The sequence below is a fragment of the Grampus griseus genome (genome assembly GCF_964374135.1).
Source record: "Grampus griseus genome assembly, chromosome: 7".
Classification (NCBI taxonomy): domain Eukaryota; kingdom Metazoa; phylum Chordata; class Mammalia; order Artiodactyla; family Delphinidae; genus Grampus; species Grampus griseus.
This window is the reverse complement of record NC_139001.1, coordinates 26,526,313-26,540,188: the sequence shown is the minus strand read 5'-3', so window position 1 is coordinate 26,540,188 and position 13,876 is coordinate 26,526,313. Positions and strand designations below refer to the sequence as shown.

General features: G+C 37.0%; 1 protein-coding gene across 1 annotated transcript in view; it reads right to left on the bottom strand.

Annotated features, from left to right (window-relative positions):
- Positions 1-13,876, bottom strand: part of ACADL (acyl-CoA dehydrogenase long chain) — a 39,473-nt gene that overhangs the window by 22,153 nt on the left and 3,444 nt on the right. Inside the window, exons 2-5 of the mRNA XM_082657997.1 lie at positions 12,828-12,983; positions 12,104-12,241; positions 4,682-4,846; positions 411-477 (exon numbers count right to left, since the gene is read on the bottom strand). Coding sequence (XP_082514123.1) covers positions 411-477; positions 4,682-4,846; positions 12,104-12,241; positions 12,828-12,983 — 526 coding nt within the window. The remainder of the gene's footprint in view (positions 1-410; positions 478-4,681; positions 4,847-12,103; positions 12,242-12,827; positions 12,984-13,876) is intronic.

The window sequence follows — 13,876 nt, the reverse complement described above, 5'->3', positions numbered from 1 at the left end:
AAAATCTTTTGAAACTCTTCTTGATATTTATTTATAAGTCTTTTCTTCCACTTCTTATCAACATCAAATTCATTAACTATTAACTGTTTGTCCCCTATTTGGACAATGTGAACCTCACCTTTTCCTTTTCTGGTTTGATAAGGGCTGTTTGGAAGCTAAAACGTTTTTCATGTTAGTGAGGGGGCATGCAAAAGGAACATAGAAGAGGAATAGATCTCACGTAACATAAATGTTGTACAATTCTTACTGTCTCCAAAACAAAGCAGTTCAATTCCTGTGCCAACTCAAGTAAACTCAATTCCTGAGTGAGTCCCTAGATCTGAGAGACTCAATGATGAGTAGTTTTTGAGGCCTTGTTACCCACAGCATGACTCCGGGGAGGAGGGCTATGGAAGCCCACCTTTACACACCTTGCTTCCATTGAGAATCCAGTCACTTCCATCCTTTCTGGCATTTGTTCTCACTCCTTGCAAATCACTATAATTGAGAGGATAAAAAATTCATTAATTGGTAATAAATGAACTATGCAAATGTTATGTAAGTATGTATCTATTGTGATAATTCAAACTGGTTACACCATTATAAAAATTGACATTTAACTAATATTAGGAACGTTCACACAAATGCACTGAAAAGTCATGTCTGACATATGCTAAACTATTTATACAAATGAATATTTTATTGAGATTACATAGACTGACCAGATTTTATAGAGCATAACAAGGCCCAACTAGCATCCAAGACCCTCAAACTGGACTCAGAAGACATTTCAATGCCTACTATATACCTCAGATTATTTGCCCATGTACCTTTCCTGCCTTTGTTCACTTTGGTTCCTTCCCCTATCTCTACTGTTCAACAGCTTAGCTATTTAAAAGACTATGTCAGAAATTCCCTGGTGGTCCAGTGGTTAGGACTTCATGCTTTCACTGCTGAGGGCCCAGGTTCAATCTCTAGTCAGGGAACTAAGATCCCACAAGCCACCCAGCAGCTATGTCTCAAATGCCACGTCCTCTACCAAGCCTGCTCTACAAGTAGAATAGGTTATTTTTCTAGATATAAACTAAACAAATATTCATAATTTAAATATGAAAAATACAGGCAATATTCAAAACAAAGGAGAAAAATGAAAAAATTAAAAAAAAATTTTACCTTCTGTAATAAACATTTAAAAAATACAACCTTCCAGTATTTTTCTATGGAAACAGATACACACATATACGTATTTTTATAAAATTGGAACCATACATATGATCCTGATCTTTTAATAATATCTAATGTTTGTCTATAAGAAAACTTTTATTAGTGGCACAGAATTTCATCATATGAATTATTGTTATGATATATATTTTTAAACACACAAGAATATTCTTTATTTCCACAAATAAGTATTCCGTCTCACTTTTTGGAAACATTGACAGCCTTCTTCATTTATCTTTTAAGAGAGATTTAAGAGAGATTTTTTTACAGTAGGAAATCCAGCAGGTAGGATTCAAAAATAGATGGTTTCAGGGAGACAACTGGAAGTGGTGGTGCATCTAAAAGACTGGAGAACTCATATCCCATCTAAAGGGCTATGTCCCAGCCAACAGGAATAAGGAATCAGAAATAAGAAAAACATAGTATTGTCAGATGTTCCAAATTTTCAAGAAAATCCAGGAATATGGATGTTTATGTACATTTTTCTGGCTTTTAAAGTTGATTCAAGGTTTGTTTTTAAATTAAATAGATTAACCAAATTAAACATGTCCCAGGGCTTCCATAGGTCCCATGAACTGCCCCATTTGTGACTACTGCCTCATGCCTTTCTAGACCTCATGCCATGGTGATACAACCACTTAGAACTCAAGGGGGTAGATATCTGATATCCTTCTCTTATACACTATAAAGTAATGAAGTATGATTTCTAAAACTAGAAATTAAGGGGGACATTGACAAACTCAATCATGACCAAAGATCAGGGAAGGGACCTGAAACCAAATGCATTGGATTCATCACGAATCTTTTAAAGCAATCTGCTATTGTTGAAGACTTAGGTAGTTTCCACTTCCAATTTTCAAAGATATCCTACAATGAAGAGCATCATATATTAAATAGTCCACATCACTTATTTTGTGAAAATTTTCTGATTCTCCTTTTTGTACATGGACTTTATATTATATATCCCATGGCACTTTATCACTCTCTGTATCATGCTAAATAATGACCCTTAGAGATAGCAGGTCCTAACCTCTGGAACCTGTTAAATGTTACCTTATATGGAAAAAGGGTCTTGCAGATGTGATTCATTTAGGACTTTGAGATGGGAAGATAATTTTGGATTATCTAGATGGGTCCTAAATGCAATCACAAGTGTCCTTGTGAGAGAGAGGCAGAGGGAGATTACACAGACTAAAGAGGGACATTACAACATGGCCACAGAGGCAGAGATTGGAGTCATGATGCCACAAAGCAAGGAATGTCGGCAGACCCCAGGAGATGGAAGAATCAAAGAATGGATTCTCCCCTAGAACCTCTGGAGGGACTGTGGCCTTGCTCATACCTTGATTTGGGGTTGCTGATACCTTGATTTGGGACCACTGATACCAAGTTTGTGCTTCCGGCCTTCAGAACCGTGAGAGAATAAAGTTCTGTTGTTTTAAGCCACCCAGTTTGTGTAATTTGTTACAGAAGCACAGAGAATTTTCAAGAAAACACAAATCAAGCAAGCATGTGGGTATGTGTTTAAGTTGGGGATAAATCAAGATCTCTCACTGATACTTTTGCCTCTAGGTGAGAGCTGACATACAGTGGGTTGGAACTAAAACATACTGATCGTGAGCTAATAAGATGCAATCAGAATATTGGTCATTAGGCCAGTTATCTTAGAGAGTTATCTTAAAAGCAAAGGAAGACGATTAAACTCCTACTTCTTTCAGGTCACATTTTAAGGCAACAAAGTAAACACAACTTTTTTTTTTTGGCCTCACCGTGCAGCTTGTGAGATCTTAGTTCCCTGACCAGGGATTGAACCCAGGCCGCTGGCAGTGAGAGCACGGAGTCCTAACCACTGGGAATTCCCAACAAAACCTTTTATCTTGGCAAAATTAAATTTCTATATTGGCCTTCAATTATAAATTTATATCTGGGAAAGATAAGTACAATTTAAGCAAATTGCCAAGTAACACTATGGCATACTAAGACATTTAAAAATAAGCAGCACTGGGACTTCCCTGGCCGTCCAGTGGTTAAGACTCTGCACTTCCACTGCAGGGGGTGCAGGTTCGATTCCTGGTCGGGGAACTAAGATCCTGCATGCTGCATCGCAGCCATATAAATAAATAAATAAACAGCACTGACAAAAATTTTTAAATATCGGGGCCTGATCTTGCAGAAACAAGTCTTGAATTTTCAATTACTGCTTCTGCCACATCTGTAAGTTCTTCCTCTGCACTGCCTGTTTCCCATTGGCCTGTTAGTCACTGCTCTCTTCAACATAAGCCATTTCCCTGACCATGCTGGCTTGTCAAATTACTGTCCCCTCTCTCCACTTTCTTTCGCCATATAACACACAACTCTGGAAAAAAAAATCAGTCTGTCTTTTCTGCCTCTGTTTTCTCAATACCCATCTCACTCCCTTCGAAAGTAACTTCTGCCTCTCCTCTCTCCTGAAATCACAATCAAAAGATCACCACTGGCTGCCATGACTCTTTCTCAATTCTCAACGTCTCTGTGGCCTTGACATTACTAACTTCTCACTCCTCTCCTACTGCCTTTTCAAACTCACTTCCCCTCAAGCTCATGAAATAGCAGTTGTCTAGATTTCCTTCAAACTCAATCCTTCTGTCTCTGTCACTACATCTTCTGTACAGTTCCAAATGGAATGCAATGCCCAAGGTTTCCTTCTTGGTCTCCTTTTCATCCTTTCACTTTACCCCTTGAGGATCAGGTCCCACCACCTGGCTGCTCTTGCAAATTTCTCAATGGTCAGATCTCAGTTTAAATATAACCACTTTTTATAGGTCTTCCCTAGCATTCATATCTAAATATGAGTTTTTCCCTTCCCCACCAAACACACATGCACCATGAGTCTCTAACACAGCACCTTGTTTCCTTCATAGTACTTATCATAATTTAAATATATTTGTTTACGTGTTTCTTGTCTTTCTCCTCAACAAGCACACAGACCACATCTGGTTTGATTACCACTGTATACCTGGCACACGGAAGGCACTTATTAAGTAACCATCAAATGACTAAATGATTTATTCATTTCCATTGCTTCAATTCTTTCTTATCTATGAATGGTTTTAAATCCTACTGCCACCCCCAGCCTGTATCCAGACTTCCAAATCCATATTTTTAATAGCCTGCTGGACATTTCCATGTGAAATGTCACACCACATCTAAAATTCAACATGCCCCCAATTCAACACATATTCTAACATTTTATTTACATCACACTATGTTAATATCTCACATACAACATAAAATACAATCTGCTGTGTTGTTATTTGTATATGATAAGGCCTTATTTTCCTACTGGAATTTGAAGTTACCTAAGGTTGGAAATGACAATGTGTTCATCTTTGTATCTGTCTTAGCATATCACTCAGAGTGTTGTATAAAGCAGGTACTGAGAAAATATTTGCTGTTAAGGCATTGCTTCCAGCATTTCAAAATCAACCAAATGTTGATTTACCTTCCAGCCCCAGGCTCTGTCATTGCTATGGCACCAATACATTTCCCTGCAGTCATCTGGGGGATGAAGTGCTTAATCTGTTCTTCTGAGCCATAGTTTGCAATATAGGGCATGACAATATCCGAATGAAGACTAAAACCTGGGCCTGTGCAATTTGAATATGCTCTTAGAAAGAAAAAAGAGAAGACAGTTTAAGGCACAACATAGTTATTTTGTTCTCTTTTCAGTTCTTTGATTTCTCAATTAGAAAACAACAACAAAGTACTAAAGGTCCTATCACATTATGTGGTAATAGATTGTCTCCTTGCAAACCTATGAAGTTTCTGAAGGTTTTCTCTCTCTCTTTTTTTTTTTACTAACCTTTTAATTTCTGGCTCTAACATAGTAACAGTGCTCTAGCAGAGCTCAATGATCACGTATGTAATGAAATAAAAGACAAAACATTTTAAAAAATTTATCACCTATAACTGTATTACCCTAACATAGTAACTATTTTCATTTTAGCAAATGACCTTTGCCATAAGGATATACATATTCTAATATAACTGCAGTCATGGTATAAATTTTGTACTTACAAAATTTATCACAATAAATAGCTGCAAAATATTACAAACTGCTTATGTACTACAATATACTTTTTCATTGTTCTACTGCTGGACGTTTAGATTGCTTCCAAACCTGGGGGATTATGATCTAACATGGCAATGATGTTTGTACATAGATATTATTTTTTATATTGGGTTGGCAAAAGGTTCCTTTGGTTTTTAAGTAAAAATAAAAGATAAATTTTTCATTTTCACCATAAACTCTATTGAACAACGTATTCACCCTTTTGTTCCATTACCTTCTGCCATTTTTCAGGCAACTTCATAATTCCATCTTCCCAAAACTTTTTATCTTTTTGAGCAAAGAACTGTTCCAGGTGCCTTTTACAGTCTTCCAAGGAATTGAAATTTTTTTCCATTAAGAGAATTTTGTAAAGACCTAAATAAATGGAAATCGAAGGTGCAATGTCTGGTGAATACGGTGGAGGAATCAGAACTTCGCAGCCAAGCTGTAAAAGTTTCTGCCTGGTCATCAAAGAAACACGCGGTCTTGTGTTATCCTGATGGAAGATTATGCGTTTTCTCTTAACTAATTCCAGACACATTTTGTCAAGTGCTGCTTTCAGTTGGTCTAATTGGGAGCAGTACTTGTTGGAATTAATCGTTCGGTTTTCCGGGAGGAGCTCATAATAGATGACCCCCTTCCAATCCAACCATATACACAACATCACCTTCCTTGGATGAATACTGGCCTTTGGTGTGGTTCGTGGTGGTTCATTTCGCTTGCCCCATGATCAGTTCCATTCCACATTATTGTACAGTGTCCACTTATCATCGCCCGTCACAATTTGTTTTGAAAACGGAATGTTTTCATTACGTCTAGGTAGAGAATCACATGAAGAAATATGGTCAAGAAGGTTTTTTTTGCTTAACTTACGTGGAACCCAGACATCAAAGTGATTAACATAAGCAAGCTGGTGAAAATGATTTTTCTTTTTTCTAGGAATTTTCTTTACATTTCCACTCGGCTTTAATGTATTTTTTTTTCTTATTAGTTGTCCATTTTATACACATCAGTGTATACATGTCAATCCCAATCGCCCAATTCATCCCACCACCCCAGTAGTGGGATTGCTGGGTCATATGGTAATTCTATTTTTACTTCTTTAAGGAACCTCCATACTGTTCTCCATAGTGGCTGTATCAATTGACATTCCCACCAATAGTGCAAGACGGTTCCCTTTTCTCCACACCCTCTCCAGAATTTGTTGTTTGTAGATTTTCTGATGATGCCCATTCTAACTGGTGTGAGGTGATACCTCACTGTAGTTTTGATTTGCATTTCTCTAATAATTAGTGACATTGAGCAGCTTTTCATGTACTTCTTGGCAATCTGTATATCTTCTTTGGACAAATGTCTATTTAGGTCTTCTGCCCATTTTTTGGATTGGGTTGTTTGTTTTTTTAATACTGAGCTGCATGAGCTGTTTATATATTTTGGAGATTAATCCTTTGTCCGATGATTCATTTGAAAATATTTTCTCCCATTCTGAGGGTTGTCTTTTCGTCTTGTTTATGGTTTCCTTTGCTATGCAAAAGCTTTGAAGTTTCATTAGGTCCCATTTGTTTGTTTTTGTTTTTATTTCCATTACTCTAGGAGGTGGATCAAAAAAGATCTTGCTGTGATTTATGTCAAAGAGTGTTCTTCCTATGTTTTCCTCTAAGAGTTTTATAGTGCTCGGTCTTACATTCAGGTCTCTAATCCATTTTGAGTTTATTTTTGTGTGTGGTGTTCTAATTTCACTCTTTTACATGTAACTTCCCAGTTTTCCCAACACCACTTATTGAAGAGACTGTCTTTTCTCCATTTCATATCCTTGCCTCCTTTGTCATAGATAGTTGACCACAGGTGCGGGGGTTTATCTCTGGGCTTTCTATCTTGTTCCATTGATCTGTGTTTCTGTTTTTGTGCCACTACCATATTGTCTTGATTACTGTAGCTTTGTAGTATAGTCTGAAGTCAGGGAGTCTGATTCCTCCAGCTCCGTTTTGTTCCCTAAAGACTGCTTTGGCTATTCGGGGTCTTTTGTGTCTCCATACAAATTTTAAGATATTTTGTTCTAGTTCTGTAAAAAATGCCATTGGTAATTTGATAGGGATTGCATTGAATCTGTAGATTGCTTTGGGTAGTATAGTCATTTTTACAATATCGATTCTTCCAATCTACGAACATGGTATATCTCTCCATCGGTTGGTATCATCTTTAATTTCTTTCATCAGTGTTTTATAGTTTTCTGCATACAGGTCTTTTGTCTGCCTAGTTAGGTTTATTCCTAGGTATTTTATTCTTCTTGTTGCAAAGGTATATGGGAGTGTTTCCTTAATTTCTCTTTCAGATGTTTCATCATTAGTGTATAGGAATGCAAGAGATTTCTGAGCATTAATTTTGTATCCTGCTACTTTACCAAATTCAGTGATTAGCTCTAGTAGTTTTCTGGCGGCCTCTTTTGGATTCTCCATGAATAGAATCATGACATCTGCAAACAGTGACAGTTTTACTTCTTCTTTTCCAATTTGGATTCTTTTAATTTCTTTTTCTTCTCTGATTGCCATGGCTAGGACTTCCAAAACTATGTTGAATAATAGTGGCGAAGGTGGACATCCTTGTCTTGTTCCTGATCTTAGAGCAAATGCCTTCAGTTTTTCACCATTGAGAATGATGTTTGCTGTGGGTTTGTCCTATATGGCCTTTATTATGTCGAGGTAGGTTCCCTCTATGCCCACTTTCTGGAGAGTTTTTATCATAAATGGGTGTTGAACTTTGTCAAAATCTTTTTCTGCATCTATTGAGATGATCATATGGTTTTTATTCTTCAATTTGTTAATATGGTGTATCACAGGGATTGATTTGCGTATATTGAAGAATCCTTGCATCCCTGGGATAAATCCCACTTGATCATGGTGTATGATCCTTTTAATGTATTGTTGGATTCTGTTTGCTAGTATTTTGTTGAGGATTTTTGCATCTATATTCATCAGTGATATTGGTCTGTAATTTTCTTTTTTTGTAGTATCTTTGTCTGGTTTTGGTATCAGGGTGATGGTGGCCTCATAGAATGAGTTTGGGAGTTTTCCTTCCTCTACAATTTTTTGGAAGAGTTTGAGAAGGATGGGTGTTAGCTCTTCTCTAAATGTTTGATAGAATTCACCTGTGAAGCCATCTGGTCCTGGACTTTTGTTTGTTGGAAGATTTTTAATCACAGTTTCAATTTCATTACTTGTGATTGGTCTGTTCATATTTTCTATTTCTTCCTGGTTCAGTCTTGGAAGGTTATACCTTTCTAAGAATTTTCCATGTCTTCCAGGTTGTCGATTTTATTGGCACAGAGTTGCCAAAGCAGCTCTTAGGATGCTTTGTATTTCTGTGGTGTCTGTTGTAACTTCTCCTTTTTCATTTCTAATTTTATTGATTTGAGTCCTCTCCCTCTTTTTCTTGATGAGTCTGGCTAATGGTTTATCAATTTTGTTTATCTTCTCAAAGAACCAGCTTTTAGTTTTATTGATCTTTGCTATTGTTTTCTTTGTTTCTATTTCATTTATTTCTGCTCTGATCTTTATGATTTCTTTCCTTCTGCTAACTTTGGGTTTTGTTTGTTCTTCTTTCTCTAGTTCCTTTAGCTGTAAGGTTAGATAGTTTATTTGAGATATTTCTTGTTTCTTGAGGTAGGCTTGTATAGCTACAAGCTTTCCTCTTAGAACTGCTTTTGCTGCGTCCCATAGGTTTTGGATCGTCATGTTTTCATTGTCATTTGTCTCCAGGTATTTTTTGATTTCCTCTTTGATTTCTTCAGTGATCTCCTGGTTATTTAGTAATATATTGTTTAGCCTCCATGTGTTTGTGTTTTTTAAGTTTTTTTCCCTGTAATTGATTTCTAATTTCATAGCATTTTGGCCAAAAAAGATGCTTGATATGATTTCAATTTTCTTAAATTTACTGAGGCTTGATTTGTGACCCACTATGTGATCTATCCTGGAGAATGTTCCATGCGCACTTGAGAAGAAAGTGTAATCCTGCTGTTTTTGGATGGAATATCCTATAAATATCAATTAAATCTATCTGGTCTATTGTGTCATTTACAGCTTGTGTTTCCTTATTAATTTTCTGTTTGGATGATCTGTTCATTGGTGTAAGTGAGGTGTTAAAGTCCCCCACTATTATTGTGTTACTGTCGATTTCCTCTTTTAGAGCTCTTAGCAGTTGCCTTATGTATTGAGGTGCTCCTATGTTGGGTGCATAAATATTTACAACTGTTATATCTTCTTCTTGGATTGATCCCTTGATCATTATGTAGTGTCCTTCTTTGTCCCTTGTAATAGCTTTTATTTTAAAGTCTATTTTATCTGATATGAGTATAGCTACTCCAGCTTTCTTTTGATTTCCATTGGCATGGAATATCTTTTTCCATCCCCTCACTTTTAGTCTGTATGTGTCCCTAGGTCTGAAGTGGGTCTTGTTTTTGTATCCATTCAGTAAGCCTGTGTCTTTTGGTTGGAGCATTTAACCCATTCACATTTAAGGTAATTATCAATATGTATTTTCCTATTACCATTTTCTTAATTGTTTGGGGTTTGTTTTTGTAGGTCCTTTTCCTCTCTTATGTTTCCCACTCAGAGAAGTTCTTTTAGCATTTGTTGTAGAGCTGGTTTGGTGGTGCTGAATTCTTTTAGCTTTTGCTGGTCTGTAAAGCTTTTGATTTCTCCATCGAATCTGAATGAGATTACTCCTTGGGTAGAGTAATCTTGGTTGTAGCTTCTTCCCTTTCATCACTTTAAGTACATCATGCCACTCCCTTCTGGCTTGTTAACAGCTGAGAAATCAGCTGTTAACCTTATGGGAGTTCCCTTGTATGTTATTTGTCATTTTTCGTTTGCTGCTTTCAATAATTTTTCTTTGTCTTTAATTTTTGCCAATTTGATTACTATGTGTCTCGGCATGTTTCTCCTTGGGTTTATCCTGTGTGGGACTCTCTGCGCTTCCTGGACTTGGGTGGCTATTTCTTTTCCCATGTTAGGGAAGTTTTCAACTATAATCTCTTGAAATATTTTCTCGGGTCCTTTCTCTCTCTCTTGTCCTTCTGGGACCCCTATAAAGCGAATGTTGTTGCATTTAATGTTGTCCCAGAGGTCTCTGAAGCTCTCTTCATTTCTTTTCATTCTTTTTTCTTTATTCTGTTCTACAGCAGTGAATTCCACTATTTTTTCTTCCAGGTCACTTTTCCATTATTCTGCCTCAGTTATTCTGCTATTGATTCCTTCTAGTGTATTTTTCATTTCAGTTATTGTATTGTTCATCTCTGTTTGTTTGTTCTTTAATTCTTCTAGGTGTTTGTTAAACATTTCTTGCATCTCCTCGATCTTTGCCTCCATTGGTTTTCCGAGGTCTTGGGTCATCTTCACTATCATTATTCTGAATTCTTTTTCTGGAAGGTTGCCTATTTCCACTTCATTTAGTTGTTTTTCTGGGGTTTTATCTTGTTCCTTCATCTGGTACATAGCCCTCTGCCTTTTTATCTTGTCTATCTTTCTGTGAATGTGGTTTTTGATTCACAGGCTGCAGGATTGTAGTTCTTCTTGCTTCTGCTGTCTGCCCTCTGGTGGATGAGGCTATCTGGTGCAAATGATTTTCAACCCTTGATTTGGATGTTTTGAGTATGTCGGCTATCTCCCAGGTGGTATAACATTGAATGTTCTCAACTAATGTCTCAATTTGATCACTATCAACTTCAACTGGTGTATCCAACCAGGGAGCATCGTCCAGCGAGAAATCTCCAGTACGAAACTTTGCAAACCACTTTTGACACATTCAATCAGTCACAACACCTTCTCCATACACTGCACAAATCTTTTTTTGTGTGCTTCAGTTGCATTTCTACCTTTCATAAAATAATAAAGTATAATATGCCAAAAATGTTGCTTCTTTTCTTCCACCTTCAATATTAAAATGGCTACACAAAAATTCACCAATTTTAATGTCTTTTTTTTTTTTTTTTTTTTTTGCGGTACGTGGGCCTCTCACTGTTGTGGCCTCTCCTGTTGCGGAGCATAGGCTCCAGACGCGCAGGCTCAGTGGCCATGGCTCATGGGCCCAGCCGCTCCGCAGCATGTGGGATCTTCCCGGACCGGGGCACGAACCCGTGTCCCCTGCATCGGCAGGCGGACTCTCAACCACAGCGCCACCAGGGAAGCCCTAATGTCTTTTTTTAAATGCACGTTAATATGACAGCTGTCACAATATAATCTAACAAAATTGTTTTGAATGAAGTTGAAGACAACTAAGTGCTACTAGCGCCATCTTATGGAAAAAAACCAAACAAACTTTTTGGCCAACCCAATATTTAAGAGCAGAAATACTTTCACTTTTTATGTATCCATGCTTTTAATCTCCAAGGCATTTATTGTTCCAATATATAACATCACCAAGAGTATATGAATGCGTCACTTTCACTGCCACCTTGTCAGCACTGGTTATTATGATTTTTCATTTTCACTAACTTTTGTACTCAAAATGATACATCCAGATTAATTTAATTTGCATCTGATTGGTAGTAAGGATAAACTTTTTTCATCTAAAAAACCTATTTTCATTTCTTTTTTGATGAATTGCTGGTTCAAATCTTTTGCCCATTTATCAACTGAAATCTTCATTTGTTCTCATGTATGAAACAGACACATGGGTCAATTAGAAATGAAGCACCTATTTTAACAACTTAAAAGAGGATTTTCAATCTTATAAGAAGATTAGAAAACAGTTTAAAATCATCACTCAGAAAAGTGAACTGACGAAACAAGACTCAACTTCAAATGCTTCCATACTTACTGCTCCTCCCAAACAACAGCTGACGAGTACAAGTCCCCCCCAATGCCACCATGACGCTCTGCAATATTGACACCAAGCAGTCCTTGTTTTCCAGCTTTTTCCCAAAGCTCCCTACTCACTTCTCCAGCTTTCTCCCATCTGCAAGTAACAAACATTTTAAAATCAGAAAAATGTTTTTCATATTATTTAAATGGCCACATTTTGAATTTATGAATGATTTTGTTCAGGAATGGTCCCTTAATTTAAGGTAATTAAAAAGGGGGTGCTCTCACACCCTGTGACAATAGCAGGGCCCAACAAGTAAAAGAAAGATTCCTCTTTCCCAGGAAAGACTCAGTCATTGAAAAGCCCTGGACTCTTTGTTTACTCTAGCCCTCCCAACTTCCTTTTCCTCTCTATGAAAGTGCTCTCCTTCCCTTGCTGAGCAGCGACTTGCACATAGATCACCATGGTTGTGGACCATAAACCCATTTTTTGCAGGAGAAAAAACTGGCAGTCGATTAGGTCAACATATTTTTTAATTGTATATTTTAAAACTCATTTAAGAAGCTTTGAACTAGTTTAAGAATCCTGTAATCTTACAGTATTATACTGAAGAGTGGTAAAAATGTTAATAAAGCCCTGAACACAGTACTTTTTCTAGACAACAACGAAGAGCATTCTAGGAAATGGTCCTTCTTGGACTTCTAACGTGCATTACTTTCAAAGAAAATGTGCGACTTACTCTGCGTGATGAGGAATCACTTCTTCTTGAAAAAACTTCCTTACACTTTCCCGGAAAATGTCATGTTCTGAAGAGAAGATTCTTCTAATTCCTATATCTGTTAATTTTTTAGCAGAAGGAGTTTCTAGACGTTCCTCCCCTCCAGAATGAGAACATCTTAAAAATATACATACATTAAGAAAATTAAGTGAATTGTTACTCTTCACATCCAAATTAAAAGTCACTGAACAACATGAAGGAAAGAGTCTGCAATTTGACAAACTGGTTCAAATTTGAGCAGCAGCACTTTAGGATCTATCTCGATTGGATGAGACTAAGAAGTACTTTACCCTTATTCAACTCAGTCTTTACTTCCAAATCCCTAAAGAGAATGTCATGCCAGAACTAATCACATGTTTGAGCTGAAGTAGAATATAGCATAGTACTGTATGGTGATGCCGATTAAATAATGTAAAATTCAAATAGTACAATAGAATAATACTGATAAGTTTTCATGTAATGTACAGTTTTTAAAATAATGTAACCCCCCCATTAATAGTTTATCCAGAATCATACAATTTCAAATGGCAGGTGTATAGGATGCAAACTGTGTTGACTTTTATTGCCACATTACAATCTGGGTGTAAAGCAAAATCAAAGTGCCCACCAGTCTCTGTAGGGATTAGTCCAGAATTATTCAAAATCTTTGGAAACTGACCTTTTCTCTCCCCGCACCCCCCCCCACCCCCCATATTAAGCTTAAAAAGAGACTGCTCTGTAGTTCCTTTTGTTCAATGGTCTTCAGATCGCCCCCTGCCCCGGCCGGGGGTACGCCTGAAAAGATTTTGAAACTCTGTGTACCACTTTGTACATTTTTAAGCTCACATATAAAAAAACTTTTTATCATATATATATAAATATCGCCAAAAGATGTTTTTCTGTTTTGCATCATATTGTTTTGGGTTTCTCTCTTCCTTAGTTGGACCCTGACCTGATCTGATCCTATCCTGTCCTTTCCTTCCCTTTTCTTTCTCTTCCTCTTCTTCTTCTTAGTCCAGAAAAGACCCAGT